This window comes from Mytilus trossulus, chromosome 5 (genome assembly GCF_036588685.1).
Source record: "Mytilus trossulus isolate FHL-02 chromosome 5, PNRI_Mtr1.1.1.hap1, whole genome shotgun sequence".
In the NCBI taxonomy this organism is placed as follows: Eukaryota; Metazoa; Mollusca; class Bivalvia; order Mytilida; family Mytilidae; genus Mytilus; species Mytilus trossulus.
In genome coordinates, this window is record NC_086377.1 from 81,836,184 (window position 1) to 81,862,745 (window position 26,562).

The window sequence follows — 26,562 nt, forward strand, 5'->3', positions numbered from 1 at the left end:
TTCATTGTTTACATGTGTTTGTCTTAGCGGTTTAAGTGACCAAATCATTGAACATTGGATTGACAATACCTCCTTCTATTCATTGTTTACATGTGTGTGTCTTAGCTGTCTTTAACTTGTTGTATAAAGTTTTTCTTTTATTTTGAGCATTTATGAAGGGTTGCCATATCTGTGCTAGTAACTTCTGTCTTCTCTATTTGATCTGCTAAATCTGCATAAATTGAGTCTTTTCGTAGGGCTTTGAGAAATTCATTAAATCCCTGTTCATTTTTACGCAACAGCATGTCCATTAAATTCCTGTTCTTTTCCTGTGGGGTTTTACCAGATTCTATCTTCTTCCCATCATCAACTGACAATACCTCTTTTGATATTAGATGATCTACTATGTTCTCGTGTTGTATATCAGTGATGACCTTGAGGTAGTTCTTTTGTAGACGAACTTTATAAAATGGAAAATTCCAAACTGATAAGCCTACAAAATACAAAAAAAAATTCTGAAGATAGTGCTATTGACCTTTTATGACTAAAGACGAGGTTAAATTCAGAAAAGCGATTTGGACCTTTGGCATTGGATGGATTTGGCCATTTTTTAGTACTTTTCAGGTGTGTGGCCCTTCTACTGTTTTGGTTTTATTCACCCTTTTTATTAAATGAAATGTCTCATGAATAAATTGAATACCCAAAGAGAATGTAGTATTGATAGATCTTACATTTCCTCAAACAAATTGAGATGTATGCTCTGAATTTATCGAACACATATGATAAGCGTTTGACATTTTAAACAAAGCTGGTAAACATACACATTCACAATTTATAGTTAATTGTCAATTCGTTTGTTATTCTATTTTATCTCACTTTGATTTTTTTCATAGTTGACCAAAACTAATGCCTTTGCATTAAATATGTTCACTATTCTTTTCTAAAGTTGGATCTGAGAAGCGAAATTCATCTGAGGTCATATTTGCCTGATTCGTAACAGGTACTTAATGAACTGTGACTTCATTATAACTGTAGAAAAGAATCTTGATCTCAATGCCTGAGATCATAATTACTCAATGGTACAATGTCTAAGATCATAGTTACTTAACACAAACTGAAATTCGTCCTGAAAGACTCATCATATATACCAGTGACCTACTTTGGTATGCAAGAAAAGTAGTATACTTATGATAAATTAAATACGACGCAAATGATCTGGTAAATAGTCTTTAGAATCAAATACATTATATCTATTTTGAATGAATATATAACAAGATTTAAAAATGTTTTCAGTAAAAATCCTTCTTTGTTTGTGTTTATAATAAACCCTTCAGACATACCTTCATTTTCCGCTGATGCTGATGTTGGACTTGGACTGAAATCACATTTCAAATCATTAGCGATATCTTCGTATCCATAAATACGTAATCCATCAACAAACACACTGTAAACAGGTTCTCTCATTTTGGTCACAATATCCAGCAATGCTTTGTTCTGATCATCTTGTCCAGCATGTTGTTCAATACGACGTCTGTCATCTACTGATATCACCAGATGTGTCATCATATGATCTAAAATTTGGCTGGTTTGTATGTCCTGTATGATTCTGTTTTCGTTTTCTCTGATTCTATCTGTAAATGAGCAGATCGGTTTATTAGCCAAAATGAAGTTTAGAGGATCATCAAATAAAACAATGCTTTCAATTATCTTACATTATTTTGGTTATAAAATGTTGTTGCCAAAAACATATTATTTTATATAAGAAAACTGCCATGAAATGTATACAAAGATTAAATCAATTTGAATTTCATTCGAAATTTAAAGTAATTAGGTATATATATGTTACAGTAAATAGGTGAAATTAGGAATTACTCGTCAATACTAAAATTTAGGAATTATATGTAATTACTGATGCACTTGTAAATACAAGTAATTCCTGAAAATGTCCAGTTATTACCAGAAATCACTAAATTTCAAATGAAATTTTACATCTATTTACTAACTGTTAAAATAATGTTGTAGTATGAAAAAGTGACCATTCTATAATATACCTTGATGTTAAGGCCAACTGAAATTAATAAGATTTTCATCCAAAGTTTTGAAAAAAAATGAGGCGGGTGGGAGGATTTTATTTTTTTAGTTTTATTTAATATGAAACCATCTTGTGACGTGAACTTAATATATATGCAAGTGTTATAATTAGCTTATATCATGTACATGTATATACATGTATAAAGAATGGTACATAATTTTTCAAATTCTTAAATATATATCTCTGATTGGCAACCACTGTTGTACATGTAATTTGCCTTTTCAGAATCTAAAGGACTCTTGGTAATCTTGTTGTTCGTACACCAAAATGAAAATAACTTTACGCCATTGGTTGAATTTCAATTGTTTAGGAGGTTTTTAACCAATCACAACGTTTTGGTGTACGCTTTTGAAAATAATACCCAGAATTCTTAAGATTCTGAAACGGTGAATTGCTACTTTAGAAACCTATTTTTAATAAACAGTAAAATGATGAAGAAATTCTCTCTTTGAATACCAAATCCAAATTTATTTTGCTGTCTAAGCAATGATTTGTAGTCCACATAAAATGATGCAAATGCCTTGGTATGCAACACAAGTATTATGCATGAAATGAAAACTAAACACTGTTGAAAATAGTAGGGTTGGTACTTTTCAGATTCTAATGCAAGAAGCCAATATAATTATTCATGTAAACCATGAAGTTGTTTAACAGGTTGGTGATTATACCTGTATAAATGGATAATCCATCTTTAGAGAGATAAAGATAAAAGTATCCCTCTATAGAGTTTTTTTTTGTTTACACTGGATTCATTTGGGCAAATTAGGGCAGAATGGTATTTTCTAGTTATATTAGCTATAATCTATAGCATTATATGCATCAACATATGCACTTTACTAAAAATTGAGATAACCAGTTTTCTGCTAAAGTAACAGAACTTGCAATCAATTGTATACCTATCTGAACACCTGATTTACAAAAAAAGGAATAGTTGACCTTTAAATTTTATGTTAAATCTAACAATAGAAATTCTGTACAGTGAGACATAAGTGAGTGGCATTTACCTGATCATCACAGCTTTCAATCATGGTGAACAATAGATTGTATATTTAGTCAGATAAGCAGCAAACTGGGCATTTGTATATTAAATTAAGTACATCAATTGGTGCATCAACTGTTACAGGTTACTGCCATAATAAGTAGAAAATGCCATTCTGCCCTATTTTTTTTATTTAAATCCAGTCTAAACAAAAATACCCCTATCTAAAGAAGGATTATCCCTCTTTACAGGTATAATAATCATATAGAGGGTTTGTTCTCAACCGGTTCTTTTATTGGTATTGGGACAGAGGGTGTTTGGTGTTTTTCAACAACTACAATAACCATGGGTAAATTTAAGGGCTTTCTATAACACAATGTGTATGTTTGCCGACTTTTTGAACTCAAATTACGGTCATAGATCTAACAAGTTCGTGCTTGTGTCAATTTCTTTAATCCAGTTTAGTTTTTGTACCAATGTGTTCCACGATTCTTTCGCTTTATAAATCATTCACAGCCCAAAATTGATGACACAAAGTCAATAAATTATAAAAAAAATCCACGGTTTTCTAATGACAGAAAATTCCTATTTGTGACATATCGCAATTTGCGTTCTTCGACACAGCGTATTACTCGTAACCCAAATATGTCATGCTCTTCTGGTAAATTATCTCTATTCTCAGTTGATGATATTGTCATCATTGAGCAGCAGAATATATCAACATAATCGTTTTAAAGTACTCGAAACAAGAAATATGAAAACCGAAATTTGAAACAGGAAGTTTTGAATTGAAAGAAATTATTGACGGTTACCGGTAACAGAAATTAACAAAATTCGGAAATCGTAAATTTTACAAAAAATAAAAAAAATCGGGGCGGGACGATTCCAGAGGGGCGGGCGGGGATGAAAATCTATCAATTAATTGTTGAAAATGGTAGATGAAAAAAACATATTTACAGAAGAGTTTTTGTAGAATGAAAAATGTGATCGAGTCTTAAACCAAAGGAGATGCTGAACAATATAATCAGCAGATTAAGCATTTTTGTTTGAAAATAAAAAAATAAATTAAAAAAAGACAACAGATGATTATAATCAAATCTCTGAAGTAGAAGCCTCATTACATGAGATCTTGATACCAAAAGCTCAAAGTTACTCCTTATAAGATCACTATCCATATGAGTTGCAAAGCTTACAATATGAACACGAATGCATTAAATGTTTTGTATATAATCAGACAAACTCAACATTACAGTCCTGTTGTGACATTTGTATCCGTTCAGAATGCATCAACGGGGATACCATGCAAGTGCCTCAAACTTATCAAAGAAAGCGGAAAAGATGCTTGTCCGGAGCATCTAAATTTTGCGCCCTGTTTATGTCAGGTATAACGTAACTTTTCCCATTCCTAGTATTGATAGAGGACGTGGGAATCCAAGAAGTCTTTTCTGTTTAGTTTTGGAACATGAACAGACAAATGAATAATTTAAGCTTTGCTCAAACGATGGAATTTTAAATGGATCTGTCTCTAGGAATTTATTCACGTTCTCAGCAATAGTTGGAGTTAAAAGTTAGGAAAGCAGGGTGTCTACAGTCAGTCGGAGATTGGCAGGGATTTGCAACGTGTGCACGCAAAACAGGTTGTGAACCAAAGACATGCAACTGTGTCAAGTCTAATGTAATTGATTAGTAATTACAGGTATTTACTGAATTGTTTAGTAATTACATTTAATTCTTAATTTCACCTATTTACTGTAATATATATAAAGTAGACATTGCATAATTGAAAGTCACATGGTAATTAACTGTTTACCTCTTAACCAATACTTTTGTATTGCAATGAACATGCATTTTGTATTGGTCATTCCGATATACCAAAAAACCAATACCTGAGAGATATATTATCAATTTTAACAATTATAACACCGCAAAGTAAAACCGAGTGGTTGCCTATCTGAAGTTTTCAGAGGATAAGAGGAAATACAAAACATGTCAGTATATTATATTGATGTCAATAAGTTCAGAAAGAATCATCATGTAAAATTATCAGTATGGAATGGACGGTTGACAACATATACCCTTCCAGTTTATGAATCTTTCTGTTTTTGTTTTTTTTTCTACTTTTTCCTGCAGCAAGTGTTTTCGAAGCTGTCATCACTTTACGTTATTGAGCAAAGTATTAGGCAATTAGTGACCAAGGTCTGGTTGGACAATAACTTAATAGGTCAGACAATGGCGGTAGAGAAGAGATTTTTGCTTAACCATATGGTGATGTACAAAAGACCAGCTGTGTTTTAGATATTTGCCTGATTGTATGTAATTTCATTGAACAAACATAACGACAGGGGCATTGTAAAATAAAAGGCAAACCTATTTTTGCACTGACTTTATATATTTCTGTTATAAACATGATCAACCTAGGAAATACATATTTCCTGTACTGAATAACTGATTTACACAGTAGTTTTTTTATTAACTCACACCCTTCATATAGTATTACCTGTAACAATTTCTACTGCTTTAAGTGTATTGGGATCAACGTCCTTTACAACCTCCTTTAAACACCTTGCTCCTTTACCAATATCTACAAAAACTTGCTCAAGTACCCGTATTGTAGGTTTCACTGTTCTGTCTTTCCTCCATGCAAACAAGACTTCCTTATTCTGTGCTGTCAAATCACGATCACGTTTCTCTTTAATACTCTCTATCTCTTCTACAGAAAGTCCAAGTTCTATTCCTAGTTGAAGAACTATATTGCCAACCAGCGGTGTTAATCTATCTAAAATTTCGTCTGATGGAATACAGTCTAGAACATCGTCAGGAATACCTAAATGGAATAAGAAATAAAATATATCTACAGAGAATTTGTCAAAACTAATTAAAAACTCAAATTGCAGTGTTCCCCTAAACATGCTAAATGCTTTTCAAAAATAATGGAATATTGTTTAACCTCGACAGTTAAATGTGTGTTAATCTTGTGAGAACTAAAGGTTAAAACTTTGCATTTATTTTCCAGCTGGTGCTACAAATCAAATATTTTTATTGTATTAACATGATTAAGCATTTGCATTCAATTCATGCTCTCTTGAAAGGAGACCATAGCTGAAACTGGAAAGAGGACCCTTTTATTCCATCTATAATTATTCAAGGGTATGTTCTTTATTCCCTATATTTGACCTCAAACTTATAATTATTTTCTCATCCCAATTCTCATTAGGGTCTACTGGGTAATTCTTGAAGGGTATTGTTCAGCATTTAAGAGAGCATTAAAAATCAATGGTTATTATTTTGTTTTTTGTCCATGGATTTATGATTTTTGAACAGCGGTATACTACTGTTGCCTTTATTACTGGCATTTCATTCACTTGCTAAGTTTATATGTTTGTGTTTAAATGACTAAGCTTCTAAGTTTCGGAAAATTGGTAAAAACCTTTCCCACATGTTACAGTTTTTTTTCTATCTACTATAATTTAATAATCTAATAGGGCTATAAGACAAAACAAATCATTGTAATCGTATGTTCTATGTCTACCCATAACAGCCATGTTTGTTGACAGAACAACATTTATGCTGCATTCTCAGAGGAATATTCACTCCTAAGTTTTGTTGAAATTGGTTCAATACTTTCTGACGAGCTGACGATCGTGATAAAAGTAGACGACTGGCAAAGTAATTAGTCAATGACACAGATAAAGTTCATCGTAGTTAATTTCCACAGGTAAAACAATATAAAACCTGATGCTCTGCAGGGAGCAGCTTTATATAGCCGCAGAGGTCGAACACTGAACAGTTGGGGCAAGTATGGACACAACATTCAAGCATGATACAGCTCTGAATTTGGATTGTGATCAAATAGTTGACACAGCAAAGGTTTCTGACACATAATGAATGTGGTCTGATGAACTTTGAGCAATACACTAAGCTGTTGAATATAAATCCCCTCAAAAATAAATATTTGAAGAACAATTCTTATTAATTTCGGAAATCTGAAATGAGAAAATTTTTACCACAACCCCTCCCCATTTTTTATCACCTCCCTAAATCCCTTATTCCAAAAAAAACTCTCAATTCCAATTTCTAATTATGTTTGCAACAATAACTACTCATTTAAATACATCATAAAGTATTAAAATATAAAATAACTTAGTCATGGTTAAAATTAATATTAATTAACAATAACTTCTAAAAATAAATTTACAGTTACGCATCTCAAGACAATTCTATTCAAAATCTATTCATTTAACATAATGTTCAAGCATCGAAGGGAGGTAATCAAGTAATCAAACATATATATAACAGTATTTGTTAAATTTCCTCCTTTACACTGCTTTAAGATTGTCTAAATTGTCCTTTAACAAGAAAAGACCCTTGCTTCACCCCTGTTTGTCCCTAATTGCTTAATGATTTGATACATTACCCTCTATAACCATCCCTTTGTAGTATGGAAACTTATGGTATAGTTTCAGAGAGATTTATACACTTAAACACTGGTTATTGACTTAAAACTACAAAATGCTTATTTAGGCCCCTTTTTGGCCCCTCACTAATTGAAACCCTACTTGGAGTAAGAACCCCAAAACTCAATTCCAGTCTTTCCTTTGTAGTAAGAAACTTTGTAGTATAATATGAGAGAGATGCATACACTTTACCACAAGTTATTGTCAGTAAACTAGAAAAAATGCTTCATGTCTGCTCTTTTTGGCCCCTTTTTCCTAAATGATCAGGGATATTAACTCCAAACTGACACCAAACCTGCCCTTCATTACAAGGAAACTTGTGGTACAATGTCAGAGAGATTCATACAGTAAAACATAAGTTATTGTCCCCGAATTCCTAGACTGTTTGCCTAATAACCCTTAAAAGAAATCCCAACCTTCTACTTTATGGTATGAACATTGTGGTACAATTTCAGAGTAATTGAAATACTTATACAAAACTTATTGTCCTGAAACTAGATAAATGTATGTGTTGGGCACTTTTTGGCCCCCAATTCCTAAACCGATATGACCATAACCCCTGAATCAATCCCAACCTTCCTTTTGTTGTTATAAACATTGTGTTAAAATTTTATGGATTTCTATATACTTATATAAAAGTTATTATCCGGAAACCATCCTTTTTCGGACGACGATGACGTGATACCAATATACGACCGTACATTTTTTGGCGGTCGAAATAAAAAAGTTTATGTTCACGTTGTTTGGTGTCAACTGTAAAAGTAGATTCTGAAGATGAGGTTAAAAAAAACCCCAGCAATATATATATTGCTGATTAGGATGACCGACTGGCAAATGGCACAAACTGTAACAATTGCTCACATCGGCTATATGAAAGTATAAGGATATGAAAGAGGGACTACAGAAAAAAGGCATTTAATCATTGCACTTAGTGCCCCTCTAAAAATTGCAATATACTAATTGGAATAAATTCAGGGAGGCAGTCATGACTTTTCATTTTGAAAACCAAATCCCGCATGAAAGATAAACATCTGTAAAGAGAGTGATTGAATTTTGAAAGAATGCTCTTATACTGCTTTGTTATTACACAAACAGGAAAACATCTCCAAAGGGATTAATTATAATTCGAAGGTATGTGCTTACTGCTTTGTAATAAAACAAGATACATAACAATATGATAAATGTCCTATACCAAGTCAGGAATATGGCAGTTCTGATCTCATAGTTCGTTTCTGTGTATGTTGCATTGTCTTTTGTTTTTTGTTGCACTTCAGTGTTTTGTTGTTTCGTTGTTTTCCTCTTATAGTTAATGCTTTTCCCTCGGTTTTAGTTTTTAATCCGGATTTGTTTTCCTCTTACAGTTGATGCTTTTCCCTCGGTTTTAGTTTTTAATCCGGATTTGTTTTCCTCTTATAGTAGATGCTTTTCCCTCGGTTTTAGTTTTTAATCCGGATTTGTTTTCCTCTTATAGTTGATGCGTTTCCCTCGGTTTTAGTTTTTAATCCGGATTTGTTTTCCTCTTATAGTTGATGCTTTTCCCTCGGTTTTAGTTTTTAATCCGGATTTGTTTTCTCTAAATTTATTAATGACTTTTGAACAGCGGTCTACTACTGTTACCTTTATTTATAAAGATAATAACATTATAATTACTGGTCAATCGCATGAAATGTGAAAAATCCAAGCTGCACAGTTATGTAAAAAGGAATCAAGATGACAAATTGTTAAATAATCTACCCTTAATTATAAGGTAAGCATAATATTTATGATTGATACGATACATATAAAACCAGGTTTAATCCACCATTTTCTACATTTGAAAATGCCTGTACCAAGTCAGGAATATGACAGTTCTTGTCCATTCGTTTTTGACGCGTTTTGTTATTTGATTTTGCCATGTGATTATTTTTTTTTCTTCTCTAAGTTCAGTATTTTTGTGATTTTACTTTTTAAGACAAAAGCCTTTTTTATTATGTCATATTAAGACCTTTAGATATCAAAATACTTACCAGATTTCACTTGTTTTCTTCGACGTACCTGAAAATATGATAATTGTTAACATCAATTTATTTCAGAGTGGTAAGTTAAATCTATCATTTATCCATGTTATCTGAAAACAAGCTCATACAGTTATTACAGAAGTAAAAGGGCTCAGACCAGATTCAAAATAAATGTTCAAATTATTCATTGTTAATTGCATTAGCTATGATCAATACCCACATTCAATACGTTAAACTAATTGCCAATTGGATGGTTACACATGTATTAAATGTGTTCAGCTTTAAAAAGTAAAAAAAGTGGAGAATGTGTCCCCATCGATACAGATGATGCCCCCGCTTGCATACAATATTATAAAGGGACATAACTAAAGAACAATAAAAGTGACACTACCTAAATTTGTACTTTATCTGAGTTTTTTGGTAAAAAGTATTGTGTGAGGGTTTCATAATGTTTAGTTGGGGCAAACTGAAGTTAAAAAGCATTTTGTATAAGTTTCAAAACATTTGGTTGAGGCAAACTTAAGTTAGAGAATGGAAACTTCAAATTTTGTATTTTTTTCCATTGATAATGGGGCATAACTCTAGAACGGTTAGAGTGACGCTATCAAAGTAAACTTGATCTGTATTTTGTGGTAATAAGCATTGTGTATAAGTTTCATAACATTTGGTTGAGGCAAACTCAAGTAAGAGAACTGAAACCAATTTTGGGACGTAAGGACGTACGTACATACGGACAAGGGTAAAAATTAATTCCCCCTTTGCGGGGGCATACAAATTGTAAACATTGGAAAAGAAACAAGGGTGAAACATTTGGTATATGGATTGGATCCATTACAAAATATTATTATACAGTTAACAAAAACTATATTTAACATTTTTTTTAAACCTATAATATGAAATCAAGCAGACCTACAAAAATCCAATAGCACATGGTCAATATCTATTTATATTTATACATAGATATAAAAAGATGTGGTATGAGGGCCAAAGAGACAATTCTCCATCCAAATTTGTAAAAGTAAATAAAGGCAACAGTAGTATACCGCTATTCAAAACTCATAAATCCATGGACAAAAAACAAAATCGGGGTAACAAACCAAAACCGAGCGAAACGCATTAAATATAAGAGGACAACAACGACACAACACCGAAACGCAACACATACAGAAACGGACCAAGCATCAGACAAAACACCACGAGACTAACCAATATAACATGAAAACCAAATACATGAATTTGGGATAGACAAGTACCGTGCCACGTCTTATCTCAATATCTCAAAAATAAGAGGAAACACAAACAACTCAACGTTAAAATGCAACACACAGAGAAACAAACAATAATATAACAATGACCATCTTCCTGACTTGGTACAGGACACTTTTAAAGGGGAATAAAAGTGGTGGGTTGAACCTGGTTTTATGGCATGCCAAACCTCGCACTTTAATGGCAAAGTTAAATATAACATTGAAATGACAACATAATATTACAGGACTACAATACAAATAAATAGGAGAACATATTAGACAAAGAAAAACATGATTAATAGATAACAAAAAGCATCATGTTTAAAATTCAATACGCCAAAAACACGCCTTGTCCACACAAGACTCACCAGTGACGCCCAGATATAAAAGATCGAAAGTGAAAAAAGTACAAAGTTGTACAGCACTGAAGATCAAAAGTTGAAAAGGTTTCGCCAAATACGGCATTGTTTTTATGCCCGGGATAAGAACATTCTTATTATATAGAACAATTCATGCTATTGCAAACAGTAAATTTTATCAAATGAATATGAAAGAGATATACACAAAGAAACTGAAGTATTAACTAATTACAGAAAACTAAACCTGAATACATAACGCCTAGATATAAAAGGAGGTCATCTCAATGGTTAATTAGACTAGAATATACACGAAAAGCTAATACATATTATCAAGTCTATGCATTGTTAATTGTTTATGTAAAGTTTTTGTAATTTGGATATACGTGTTTGTAAATTTAATTCAAATATGAGAATTTGAGTCAAATTGGTGAACATAAATTTGACAGCTAATGTCCGTTTAAAAACTTAACTATCTCATCCTTTCCAAGCATAACACAACAAGCTGAAATGTCTCGCCTGCTTTACTTATCTTGATTGCATTTATGTTGACCATGTTGTGAGTCTGTAATTTGAAGGTTTTACTCAAAGATTGATATCATATTATCTTAATCTTATCAAAGATCAATGTAGAAATCACAAAAGTACCGTACTCCAAAACAAATTTAATAAAAAGCTGCGCCACGAGCGCATGATACGCTCGTTGTCTTGTGTGTGAAGTATTATGCAATAATCATAATAGTTTCTGAGATACGGCGTGACACGTGAAAACCCCTTTTTTTTTTTACAAAACTCATTCACTCTAAATTTTGAATCATCACCAACATGTATACAGATCTTTAGATTAATATAACTAAGAAGTGTGTAAAGTTTTAAGCAATAATCATTAATGGTTTTTGAGATACGGTGCGACATGGATAACCCCCTATTTTTCACCAAAAAGTATACAGATCGTTTGACCATCATACGAAACAACTATGTTAAGTTTCATGAAATTTGGATAAGTGGTTCTCAAGTTACGGTGCTACATGTGGACGCCGAACATTTGTATAAAATTTTGACGGGCGTATAAAACGGGACGTTCATCAAAGTTGACAAATTTAAACGATATCAATCAACTGAAAAACTAGAGGCCACATTCATGACTCATGTACAGGCATTTTTCCAAAGACGAATTTTTTATATCCTGTGTATAGCCAGTTAAACCTCCCACTTGTATGACAGTAGTGTATAGTTCCGGTAAATTGAGTAACTCAAACAGAAGTAAAAAGGTCAATGTGACAATAATTAAGATCTAGCAGCCAAAACTATATAAATATTCATCACAGACATACAACACAACTAACTGAAATATTCAAATAAAAATACTAATTAATGTAGCAAAGACGCAAAAAAAAAGAAAAAATAGTAGATACTAAATTACAAATTCCACAATTACATAAATAAAAGTGTTTGGTTATATAACATGTATAGTATAATAACTTTCTCGATAAGTAAACACTTAAGAAATATAGTTACAAGGGTAAACAAAATAGAATGACACTGCAGGATAACAAATGTCTTAAGTTGATGAAAAGTAGGAAGTTAAATAGAAGTTTTTTTTGTCAAAGTAATATTCTGTAGCGTTGATTTTTAAATCTCAAACATGTCAAATAGGTCAAAACAGATAAGTAAACACTAGGGAAATATAGTTAAACAAGGGTAAACAAAATAGACACTGCAGGATAACAAATGTAATTATAATCATGGTACCTTTGATAACTATTTACACCACTGGGTCGATGCCACTGCTCTTCAACTTTGTACTTGTTTGGCTTTATAAATATTGTGATATGAGCGTCACTGATGAGTCTTATGTAGACGAACGCGCGTCTGGCGTACTTAATTATAATCCTTGTACAATTTTGTACCTTTGATAACTATTTACACAACTGGGTCGATGCCACTGCTGGTGGACCTTTCGTCCCCGAGGGTATCACCAGCCCAGTATTCAACATTTCGGTGTTGACATGAATATCAATAATATGGTAATTTTTATAAATTTCCTGTTTATAAAACTTTAAAATTTTGGAAAAACTAAGGATTTTCTCATGCCAGGCATAGATTACCTTAGCCGATTTGGCACAACTTTTGGGAAATCTGGATCCTCAATGCTCTTCAACTTTGTACTTGTTTGGCTTTATAAATATTAAGGATTTTGTCATGCCAGGCATAGATTACCGTAGCCGATTTGGCACAACTTTTGGGAATTTTGGATCCTCAATGCTCTTCAACTTTGTACTTGTTTGGCTTTATAAATATTTTGATATGCGCGTCACTGATGAGTCTTTTGTAGATGAAACGCGCGTCTGGCGTACTAAATTATAATCCTGGTACCTTTGATAACTATTTTCAGTTGATGAAAAGTAGGAAGTTAAATAGAAGTATTTTGTCAAAGTAGTATTCTGAAGCGTTAATTTTCAAATCTCAATTAGGCCAGAAACAGAGACTTTTGCAAAATTTGACAAAATCGTATTGATTTTAACCAAATTAATGCCTAGGAAACACAGAGTGCTGGCGTCGACAAACTAAATATGTGTGTCAGATATGTAAAATGCCGTGACAAAGATTAAGCTAAAATATTTTTTTTCGACGCCTAGGATCTTATAAAAAAGAAGATGTGGTATGATTGTCAATGAGACAACTGTCCTTAAGAGACCAAAATGACACAAACATTAACAACTATAGGTCACCGTAAGGCCTTCAACAATGAGCAAAGCCCATACTGCATAGTTAGCTATAAAAGCCTTATCCATTTTCAATGAGTTACCGTAGAAAATCAAAACGATTGCTATTTGTGACGTCATGAACAGAGCGCTAGTACGTAATTAAAAAAAAAAGTTATATTTTCGATATTGTCATTGTATAAGCTATGATTCATTTTTGTATTGGTCAATTAATCCTAATTATAAATTTTAGCCAGAAATAGGGGCCATTTAAGGACCTTATCAATTTGCTTTTGATACAATATTTTGGCTTCTGTCCAAATTCAATAAAATTCCAAGAAGATTTGAAAAAGTCTAATAAAACTACAGACTCAACCCAAATGCTGATGCCGCCGACGCCAACACCGGATTCTATGATCGCTATGTTTCGCTTTCGCAGGATCGACAAAATCCTGATGGCAGTATGTAATGATAGAGAATCATATCAAAATTCATAAGATCATAAGAAGCAAATAAAGTGAAAACTGAAGTTAAATTGAAAAATTCACAACTTCAAAACAAAATAGAATCTTTAACTTAATATGATATTGCATATATGTCTCTATTAAGTCTTGGTACTTTCCCATGATATTTTAGGTCCAGGTCAGAAGAACACTACAGAACAGACAAGTTCACAATAAAACCACACCATATGCCAGTTAAAGAAATATATGAAAAGATAAATACAATTGCATCAGTCCATTGCAGTAATTACTTACCACACATAGTTTATGTGTTGTTACTTCCATTTCTCTCAATCCGTTGTCCAATTCTGTGAAACTGATTTCATTATTATCTTTCAAATGAATAAGCGTCAAAAATTTAACCATCTGTGTATTTGTTGGGTAATTCTCTACCATATCACTCCATACCATCTCGTCCATTCCAAGATGGAGAGCCAATTCATGTAGCATATGTGCCTCACAATGATTAGACAGACGAAGCAACTCTGTGTTACTTGGGATCTGAGATAATGCATCTTCACTCAAACCTAAAACGAATTTCAAAACACATACATGTATGAATTGTAAACAAGAATGTGTCCAAAGTACACGAATGCCCCACTCCATGTTCAATGAACCATTTAATTGGATAAAAAATATAATAAGGCATTAAAATTAGAAAGATAATATCATAAGGATCATGTGTACTAAGTTTCAAGTTGATTGGACTTCAACTTCATCAAAAACTACCTTGACCAAAAACTTTAACCTGATCATACACTTTCATTTTCTATGTTCAGTGGACCATGAAATTGGAGTCAAAAGTTTAATTTCGTTTGAAAATTAGAAAGATCATATCATAAGGAACATGTGTACTTAGTTTCAAGTTGATTGGACTTCAACTTCATCAAAAACTACCGTGACCAAAAACTTTAACCTGAAGCGGGACAGATGGACGAACGGACAGACAGACAGACGGATGAACAGACAGACGGAAGAACAGACGCACAGACCAGAAAACATAATGCCCCTCTACTATCGTAGGTGGGGCATAAAAAAGTACGTTAATATACTGAGATAAGATGAGATAACTATTCAGCATTGGAAGTTAATGTGTACACAATATAATCAACATATGCAGTAATCTAATTCTAATTTCTTCGAACCTATGTTCACTAAATACACCTAAATGTATTATCTTAAATATAGCACATATTTTATCTGTTGACAGCAATCCTAGACAATTTACTCATAAGACATATAGGATACATTTTAGTAATTTACAGCAATTAATCTTAACCAAAATTGCAAATCATATATTTTTAAAAAATTAAAAGTTTCTAATACATGTATCTTTGGTAATTGTAAACTCAGATGGTAAAAATTTATTACTTTTCCACGGTTGTTCCAATCTGAAATATGTGAAAAATCATTATTTATTGTTTAAGCTTTATCACAATTATGGCATATCAGTAGCATGGTTTTATGTCATGAGATTGTAATTAAATTGGATATTTTAATAAGTTAAATGTTAACTCTGGTCTGGGAAGTGCAGAGAGAAAAACGATACATATACAGTCAGAGCTCAGACATAAATAAGTCTGAATCTGCTTTTGACTTATAGAGGTCTAAATTTGTAAGTTTTAGGATTTGTCTCCCTTTAATGCAAGACAAAATACGACTTAGATAAGTCGAATATTGTTAAGCAAGAAATGATTGACCAGAATAAAAAAATTGCAAATATCGACTCATACAAGTCGATAAGTTACCAAAATTGATTAACTTCAAGACCCATGCATACTTATAAAAAGGCCATGCATCTAAATCAAATAATGACAACATTGAAAGCCAATGCCTTGTCTTCTAAAGAAAAATATGAATGAGAGTCTAAAAAATCGGGGATCATGTTAATTAACCTTACAATGCAACCACCTGGATCCACACTTAATGAGGTAAAACATCTGTGTCTAGTAAGGATGTTCAATAAGATAATTAAATATAGATAGATCAAGTCCTTGTGAACTCTCAGACAGGTTTTTACTGTCATAGGTGGGGTAGTGTGGCCACCAAGTCAAGTTAAGATTTTTCATCAACATAAATAGACCTAAACAAGTCTGTCATTTTGTGACTTAGATAAGTCTAAAATTGAAAACACATTTTTATAAAAATACATGTTTTGACTTCTTTAAGTCAAAAACAGAAATAGACTTGTTTATGTCTGAGCTCTGACTGATATACCTGGACAATTAGCATCACACTGCTTTTGTTCCTGTAAAATAGAAAATAACTCTACAATCCAAGTATTTGTATAATTCCATGTAAACAACCTACTTGCTTGTCGGTCCACAAAAAACATTTCATTTTGTAAAATGTGTGAAACTAATGACAAAAAATTAATGACACATAATAAAAAAATACAATATTGACAAATACTGATAGTTACTACAACCAAAGTCAGGTAAATATTATAAATATTAATCCACTCCTCTACCTTACAAAAAAAAGGTTTAAACAAAGAGATGTCATAGCAACATTAGCATCCATTTGCTTCTCTGTCTAATACATTTGTCCTTTGCTGTTTAGTTTACTATCATACCAACATCAACAAGTTGGTACAGATATAAATTTGTCTCTGAATGTATGAACATTTTAACATAACAACATGAACAACTTTAAGAGCTTGATATGTGGCATATATTTTGTTCATTGTTGAAGGACTCACAGCGACCTATAGGTGCTGAATTTTACGTCATGTGGTTTATGGTGGAGAGTTGTTACATTGACAATCATATATCATATCTTTTTTTTTATATAGAGTTGCAAGATTGAATGTCTAACATATAATGCAAATATAGTACCTATCTTATGCAATAAGGGAACTTGGCGACATTTGTTCAGGCTTAGAAATCAATTTTAAATTTCTCGCAATGATGTACCTAAAATTATTTACATACCCTTTTCTTGTTCCAAATACTCCAGTTATTTTTAATGTTTTCTCCGTGTTCACAAAGAGATTCCTCAGTTTCGGAAGCCATCTTATTTTCTGAAGTGAAACAGTTTAATTTCGAGCATGAATACTCGGTGTGGAAGGGTAACTTGCTGCTGGCTTTACAATGGATGGAGAACTGATAAAATTCGGAGATTCTCTCTAAATTAACAAACAAACAATCCCGGACACTGGTGGCTATATCAGGTATAATCAAACCCTTGGAGCGCTTGTGGACTAGGTGCAATAAGATCTTATTTCCTTCTACACAGACAACGATATCATGCTCTTTATCAACTGATAACCCCACAAACCCAGAAAACATAAGTTTCCTTCCACGGTATTGCTTCAATGTCCACATACTGACACATGCGCATATGAGACGATTCGGTAAAGCTGGAGGAACAACGGTTCCGTTAAAAACAAAGGCCAAACTAACAGTCCTCTCTGGTGTACATTCTTGTGACAAGAAATCTGTATCATTTCTTTGGGTAAGCATACAGGGTACAAAGAAGTGTTCTACTGGTAGCCGACTTCCTGTTTTTGTATCATATCTACGCTGTTCAGATACGATATCAAGGTGTATCAGCATATCAAATATGTACTCTTTAAAGAGTAATATCTGACAAAATTCTTCTTGCTCCCAAATCTGGTAGAGGTCTAATTTTTGTATCATTCCATTTTCAGACATCTTTTTGAAGGTTTTTCTTGTGTTATCTTCTTTTGGCCAGAATTCAACATCTATAAAAAGAAATAAAATCAATCATAAGACTTGAAATTAAAGTCAAAAATATACTTATATTAAAATGTATCTATGGAAGCTATGTTGCTCACCTTGATCAGCACAGGAAAATAATCTTATCTTAATAATTCTATAACATGTTCTATTTTAGAACAAATTATCTTTCCTTAATCAAGGCATTTGATGATCAAAATTGAATCGTTTCTCATTGTGGAAAAATGTTACACTTTAAAATTTATTCTATATTTATAAACCATGAAGTTTTATAGTTATACCTATACCTGTTAAGCTATTACGTTTCAGTTTCAGTTTAAAAAAAATGTTTTTTTATCATAATTTTCCATTATGATTTTACAAAACATAAGTTAAAACTGTTATTCTCTCCAAAATTTCACAGCATAATAAAATAATTAGCTATAATTTAACAAGTATTGAAACTGTGAATACTAAAATTTATAATTTTTTACTAATTGTTCAATAAAAAGTTCTGAAAAACCAACTTAAAGATTAGTTAAGGGCACCATTTAACAGTCCCTAGTGCTATTATTGGCTGGTAAACAATATTTTGGTATGTTTTTTACCAGCAATTTAATTATTACTCAATGAAAATATTTACACACCAGTAATAAAAGATCTCATAACTTCCACCATAAGAAGGGGACTGATGATAACATTATCTCTTAGCTGTGGTGTGTCAAAATAGACAATTTTCCCTAGAGAATGTTGATAATGTAGAAAATCGGTCAACTGCTCAGGAGACAGGACAGACACCTCGCTGATAGCATTTAATTCTTTAATTTCAGCCAATGACATTATTTGCTTTCCTTCTGCCACTAGTTCAGCGATCTCAAGCTCCAGTGGAACACATGCATTCGGCATCCTTTCACCCCAGCATGGGTGGTCGAATGTTAGTTCTGTTATTGTTTTCTTCAGAACTTCTATTTCTGGGTCGGCTTGATCTTTGGCATTGACAAATATTAGAGGTCTAAGGACCAGATGATGTTTTCCCTCGTGGTCTTTAAACAATTCCTCAATTCCTCTGTAAAGCTCTTCACGTCTGGTGGCAATATTCTCCTGTTAAACATAAAAAGTTGACAAAATAATACACTGATACTGCATCGCACACCTGGTGATTTATATGCATCTTCAATGGTAGAATACTCCAACACGTACTACAATCTCAAATTTTCAAATGACATACATCTTCTCTTATAGGTCAATTTTACACTTTTAACCTAGATCTTATACTTTCAAAGATAACAGACTGAAACTGTTATCAGTTGTTAAATCTTACATTCCAAGGGGAATAAAATGAAAAGGGTCTTTTGAAAGAAACACTAGCTATTTATATTTGTGTTTGGTAATTCACTTTACCTACCTAGTATAGAAACACAAGTAAACAAATAAGTCACATTTAATAAGTTGGCAATACATCTAAAACAGGTCAAGAGGGTATTTGCATGAACATATGGATATTGTTATAGTTCAATTTTTTGTTGATAAAAATTATAATTATTTGAAAACAAAGCATGAATCGTCCTCATGCATTCCCTGTCCAGATTTTTGATTTCATCAACTCATCAACATTTGTATTACGTTTTGGAATTTCAAATATTTTGGGGACTTACATCACTGAAAATACAGTTAAGACGTATATCTTGTGCAGTACCACTAAATGCTTAACTTTCACTTTGTCAAAATATTTGTTGAAATAAAACTGACTTAAATACAACTTTAACAATCAAACTGAGCAATTGTTATAGTCAATAGACAATGCCCGAGAGCGACACGGCAAATAAAAAACAAATTTTAACATTTAAACTGAGCAATTGTTTAAAGTCAATAGACCATGCCCGAGAGTGACACGGCTAAGAAAATTCAAACTTTAACATTTAAACTGAGCAATTGTTTAAAGTCAATAGACTATGCCCGAGAGTGACACGGCCAAGAAAATACAAACTTTAACAATTTAAACTGAGCAATTGTTTAAAGTGAAAAGACCATGACCGAGAGTGACACGGCAAAGAATCTTCATGAAAATCTTCTACATTTGAAAATGCCTGTACCAAGTCAGGAATATGACAGTTCTTGTCCATTCGTTTTTGATGCGTTTTGTTTTTTGATTTTGCCATGTGATTATGGACTTTCCAAATTGATTTTCCTCTGAGTTCAGTATTTTTGTGATTTTACTTTTCAATATTAAAACAAACGCAAACCGAATATCATTTTTCTTATCTATAAGTGGTTCTTCATATAGTCTACTCTAGTTATAGGCCCTGTAATCTGATCTTAAGTCTATTACCCACCAATCAATAAAATCGTGTTCTTTCAAAAGTGTAGCTTTACACGAAGTTTGGTCAAGTTAAGACATATCGGCATATTATCATTATGTAAGCAGTTTTTACATATTATTCAAGTGTTTTAAATGGCAATGACTAACTACTATATTTCTAACATAAGATCACTCACCATTGGTACTTTGTCTTTGTGAGTGGCAACAAACAAAATCTTTGGAATGCCTGCATATACAACCTTACAATAGGTCAGGATGGAATTGACCCAATACTGCAAGAATACTGCAAAATAAAATCAAAATCTGTCATAAAAAAAAGTATAAACAAGTATATACATTCTGCATTTTTCATATTTGTGATACTACACTTTTACAATCTCATTGTCTTTTGTCTTGTTAACCCCTTATTTAAAAAAAAAACTGGCTGAATTGCTGTTTAAATAAATGAGGTTGATAAAGTATTAATACTTTATGAACCTAATATTTAAACAGCTGCATGGTAATAGTCTTCCTTTAAATTGGATTCTCTGTCAAAAAGTGACAACTGCTTCAGAATATATGTTCATTCTAAATTGTTGTATTTGTTCTTCGGACTATTTCATTAACACAGGATAGTTAAAGGAAGGCATATTACAAGGTAACAATGCTTTAGGCCTGCATACAATTAAAACGTATACAAACTAATATTTCACACCACTAAAATGATGGCAAGTTCAAGTTGCGGTCCTGTGCAAGATTTTATGGAATAGCCCTTGGATTGTGTGTTTGTTCTAATCGCTGTCTTGTTTTTTTTTAATTATCATTTATGGCCGAGAACACAGTTATTCCGTGGTGCATTTCTTTTAAACAAAAAAATGCAAATTAAAAAAATCACACCTGCTCTATCCAAAAAAGATTTATATAGTATAATGTACCACTTTTGGGACAAATTATGGTAAATTATAGAAATATCCACCAGCTCTAACTCAATATGTGGACAATTTAAGGTTAAGAGGGTCTATAATTCAGTGTAACAGCCTCAGATATACTAATTATTGGCCTTTTCAAAATGGACAAAATCCCTTCATTACCAAATTAAATGCTTACTGAGCGCAGTCTAATACGACCGCAGAGGTCGAACCGTGAACAGTTGAGGCAAATGAGGACCTCTTTAAGCTTGATGCTGTCTGAATTTCGATTGAGTTCAAATTTTTGAAATAAATATAGGTTTCTGACACAAAATAATTGCGGTAAAAGACCTAAAAAATTTTCAATTTTTTTTTAAATAAAAATAGATATGAACCCTTAAAAAAATTGGGGAAAAAAATCCCCCCTCCAAATATTTCCCCCCCCCCACTTTGAAACAATACCCCCAAACTCAATCCCAGCCTTCCCTTATTGTCTTGAAACTACAAACATTGCTTGTTTTTGTCCCCCTTTTTTGCAGCTAATTCCTGCATGATTTGGGCAATTACCACCAAACTCAATCCCTTTGTGATATGGAACCTTGTGGTACAATGCCACATCGATCCGTACACTGACACACAAGTTATTCTCCTGAAACTACAAACATGCTTGTTTGTTGGTCCCTTTTTGGCCCCTATATCCTAAACTGTTGGTACTATAAACCCCAAATCATCCTTCCTTTTGTAATATTGAATATAATTGTAAAATTTCATAGTGATACATTCACTTAAAACTAAATTTATTGTCTGGAAACTAAAAGAGGGACGAAAGATACCAAAGAGACAGTCAAACTCGTAAATGTGTCGACGGACGACGACATAATAGCATTATATGATCCCAACAAATGTGTGCGGTTGTATGCAAATTCATGTCCCAATTTGACAAGTAATTCCAACTGTATTTACTTTTTTAGGCATAAAATATAAGGAAATAAATCTCGATGGTGTAAGAAAAAAAAATTGCAAGTTATACATTGTCACATGAGGGACTCTATTTGTAGAGAAGGAAAATCAAAGGATGATGACTGTGTCCCCGGACTGTACAACAGACATTTAAAGCCAGGTAGTATTGTTGAAAAGTAGACCACATTTCCTAAGATTTATTTTCAAAATTAGTTTTTTTAAGAAGTCAAAACTGAAAGCTAAAAAATATCTTATTTTTCCGGAATAATTTCAATCAGTTCTAAGAAGGTTGCATTACATAGAAAAGTTTAACTTAATGCAATAAATGGAGATGTTGATAAGTGGGTTTCTAACGATGCATGTCCTTTAATACAGATTCAATCATACTAAAGTATGTAGTGAACAAAGTTCTGTAACTCTGGAATTGCATTATTTGAAAATAATATAAATCAACCAGATGCTCCGCAGGGCGCAGCTTTATACGACCGCAGAGCTTGAACCCTGAACGGTTGGGGCAAGTATGGACACATCATTCAAGCTGGATTCTGCTCTAAATTTGGATTGTGGTTAAATAGTTGACACAGCATAGGATTCTGACACAGAATGAATGTGGTCTAACGAACTTAAAATCTTTTTTTGCCTTTGAGCAATTTTAAACTATGCTGTTGAATATTAATCCTCTCAAAAAAGTGTTTGAAGAAATTTTCTTTTTATTTATGAAATCTGAAATGAGAAAAATTGACCCCCCCCCCCCCCCCCCCCCCAATTCTTTTTTCACATACACCCCCTTTCCCTTATTCCAAAACTGATCTCAAGTAAAAATTTTAATGGAGTTTGCAACAATAACTACTCATTTAAATACATCATAGAATATTAAAATCTAAGAAAAGTGCTTGTTATCCATTGTTATCAATGAATGGTAAAGATTGTTTTTATTTATCAGTTGGTAGTAAAAGTGAATATACATTGTATATAACAATTGTGTTTAAATTTCATAAATTTCTATTTACTTATACTAAAGTTATGGTGGGAAAACCAAGATAAATGCTTATTTGGGCCCCTTTTTGGCCACTTATTCCTTTACTGTTGAAACCAACACTCCCAAAATCAATCCCAACTTTCCTTTTGTGGTCATAAACCTTGTGTCAAAATTTCATAGATTTCTATTAACTAAAACTGAAGTTATAGTGCGAAAACCAAATGTCTTCGGACTACGACGACGACGACCCCAACGTGATACCAATATACGACCAAATTTTTTTCAATTTTTGCGGTCGTATAAAAAGAAGCTTTATTCCTTCAATTAAAACGTGCGTTAAAGTAAGAACTGATTAAAAAAATATTTTATTTTTATCTGAAATGATAATGGATGGACAGACAAACTACAATATATCAAATGCTATGTTTTGTCTTTATAAATGTGTTTAGTTTTAGTTCAAGCAAAGCAACACCTTGAAAATACCAACGTGATAAATCCTCCTCATCAAAACTACTATTTTTAGTCTGTGGGTAGATATTTTGAGAAATCAGTATGTAAACATTCTAACATTAAATATGTTTTGTGGTTTACTCATTTAAAACAATAAGAATCTCTATAGGAAAACATTTTTTTTAACATTGCTTAATGACTAGGCCATTAATTGTGAATTTGACAATACATTGCTAAACTTAATTTTACAACAAATAAACATATTTTGACACAATTAAGGCATGTAAGGATAACATTTGTTTTGCTGCTATTTAATACGAAGTTTTAACAAAAATAGATTTAAGGAATAACAACAATAGTGCACACACTGAAATATCTCGCCTTCTTTACTAACCATTTATATTATGTTGACAGTCCGAAATATAAAGTTTTACTACAACTATCACATAAACTTAGCATGATCCAAGAAAATGAGGTCAAGGTCAGATAAAGTAAACAGAAATACATGTAGACCTAACAATCATTCAATACACTAAATGTAGTTGACCTATTGCTTATAGTTTCTAAGAAACAGACTTAAATAAAATCATCATAGATACTTTTATTAAGTTTTGTATTTACGCCAGACCGCATTCCGTCTACAAAAGACTCATCAGTGACGCTAGAATCCAAAAATGTTAAAAAGTCTAAATAAAGTACGAAGTTGAAGAGCATTTAGGACTAAAATTCCTAAAAGTTTTGCCAAATACAGCTAAGGTAATCTATTCCTGGGTAGAAAAGACTTATAATTTCAAAAATTCAAAAGTTTTGTAAACAGTTAATTTATAGATATGACCAAGAAAACTAAACATTGACCAATGAACCATGAAAAGGAGGTCAAGGTAAGATAAACCATACCAGGCAGACATGTACACCGTACAATCAATCTATGCATTAAATATAGTCGAACTATTGCTTATAGTATCTAACAAACAAACTTAACCATGAAAACTTAGCATTGATCAATGATCCATGAAAATAAGGTCAAGGTCAGATGATACATGGAGACTGACATGTACATCATAAAATATTTCCATACACCAAATATAGTTGACCTATTACATATAGTATTAGAAAAAATACTAAAACTCAATGAATTGAAATGAGGTTAAGGTCAGATCACACCTACAATACTGTGCAATTGAAGATTTCTTGCTAGTGTGCATTACTGTGCAATTGAAAATTTCTTGCTATAGCGCAATACTGTGCAATTGAAAATTCCTTGCTATTGCACAATACTTAATGTAATAATTCAGATATCCTGTTTGGTGTGTATCTCCTGCCATATCATTATTATTTGCTTTTATATATTATATCAGAAATAAACAAATAAAAATAAAAAAAAATTAAAGAAAAAAAAAAAAAAAAAAAAAAAAAACCAAATTTTTTGAACCCCTTATGATTCATCACCCCAAACTCAATCCCAGCCTTCCCTTTGTGGTATAACACCTTGTAGTACAATTTCAGAGAGATCCATACACTTGAACGCAAGTTATTGTCTGGAAACTAGAAAAAAAGTTTTTTTGTGTCCTTTTTGGTCCCAAATTCCTAAACATTTAGGGCAATTGCCCCAAAACTCAAACCCAGCCTTCCCTTTGTGATATGGAACCTTGTAGTATAATTTCAGAAAGATCCATACACTTACACAAAAGTTATTGTCCTGAAACTAGAAAAATGCATGTTTTTTTACCCTTTTTGGCCGCTAATTCCAAAACTTTTGAGGCAATTACCCCCAACACCAATCCCAGCATTTCCTTTGTGATATGGAACCTTGTGGTACAATGTCAGAGAGATCCATACGCTAACACACAAGTTATTGTCTGGAAGTTACAAAAATGCTTATTTTTGGCCCCTTTTTCCTTAAATGTTGGTACCATAGCCCCCAAATTCAAACCCAACCTTCCTTTTGTGGTATTGAATCTTATGGTAATATTTCATAGAGATCCATTTCTTAAACTTAAGTTATTGTGCAAAAACCAATATGTCTTCGGACGATGACAACAACGCCAACTTCATACCAATATATGACCGCACAAATATAATGTTGTCTGTCAATAAATGCAACACTCTGTTCATGCTTATGATAAAATCATCAGCTCCTTTTTTGTGAGAATTTACTCATTCAAAATCTAAAGCACTTTCCAACGTACAAAAATTTAAACCTGGTATCTTTGATAAATATTATTGTCTTACCTCATATCAATGTTTCAAAATGTGAGACATATTGAGGTTAAAATTGTAGTTTGTGACAAGCTCAAAGTGGCAATGTAAACAAGTTACGTAAACCTTTAGATTGGCTTAAATATTTAGACAAATTTAATTGTTTTTTTAATTATCACCTTGCTGTCATAGAAATGTATCTTGTTTGCATTATCTGAGTGTAAATAACATGCATATTACCTGCTGGAGTTGGCGTCATGTGCTGCCCTGGAAAACACATCACATCAGGGACCTGTTCATGCAAATCTTTGCTCCCATCAAATACTACAAGAAATAATGCCCGGAATGTCATGAAGGTCTGATGTGTTGTTAGATAAACATATTGTCCACCAAAATCCCAGAAGATAAGACGTCCAACTTTCATCTTATACTTCCCACTTTTGAGGACCTTTTCCATTTTCTTTCTTATTTCTTCTTTAGTCATTCTTGTTCTCATTTTCTTTTCCATCTGTTTTACCGTGTGAGGCACATTGGAGGATTTCGTAGATGGTAGAGATTGTGCTGCTGCAGACTGTTCTGAGTGCAAAGAGGAAAGTGTAGCTTTGGCATAACCAGTTGGGCTTGTATCTGAAGCTTTGTTGGTAAGTTCACTCTCCTCCTCTTCTTCCAGAGAGGTCATTAAAACCTTATGGTACACAACATCCAGTGCGTTATAAGAGTCTGAAATTATATTTAATACATCAGGCAAATCAAACCCAAAACAGCTGCAGGCTGT

At 32.5% G+C, this 26,562-nt stretch overlaps 1 protein-coding gene across 1 annotated transcript; it reads right to left on the reverse strand.

Moving 5' to 3' along the window:
* On the reverse strand, window positions 1-26,500 carry LOC134719203 (uncharacterized). The gene is made up of 10 exons (XM_063582212.1): window positions 26,028-26,500; window positions 20,489-20,595; window positions 18,640-19,093; window positions 17,246-18,018; window positions 16,530-16,560; window positions 14,568-14,839; window positions 9,511-9,538; window positions 5,548-5,874; window positions 1,320-1,610; window positions 1-472 (listed from the first exon to the last, which is right to left on the reverse strand). The coding sequence occupies exons 1-10, from the start codon at window positions 26,464-26,466 to the stop codon at window positions 138-140; spliced, it is 3,057 nt and encodes a 1,018-aa protein (XP_063438282.1). The 5' UTR covers window positions 26,467-26,500; the 3' UTR covers window positions 1-137.
* Between the last annotated feature and the right edge of the window lie 62 nt (window positions 26,501-26,562).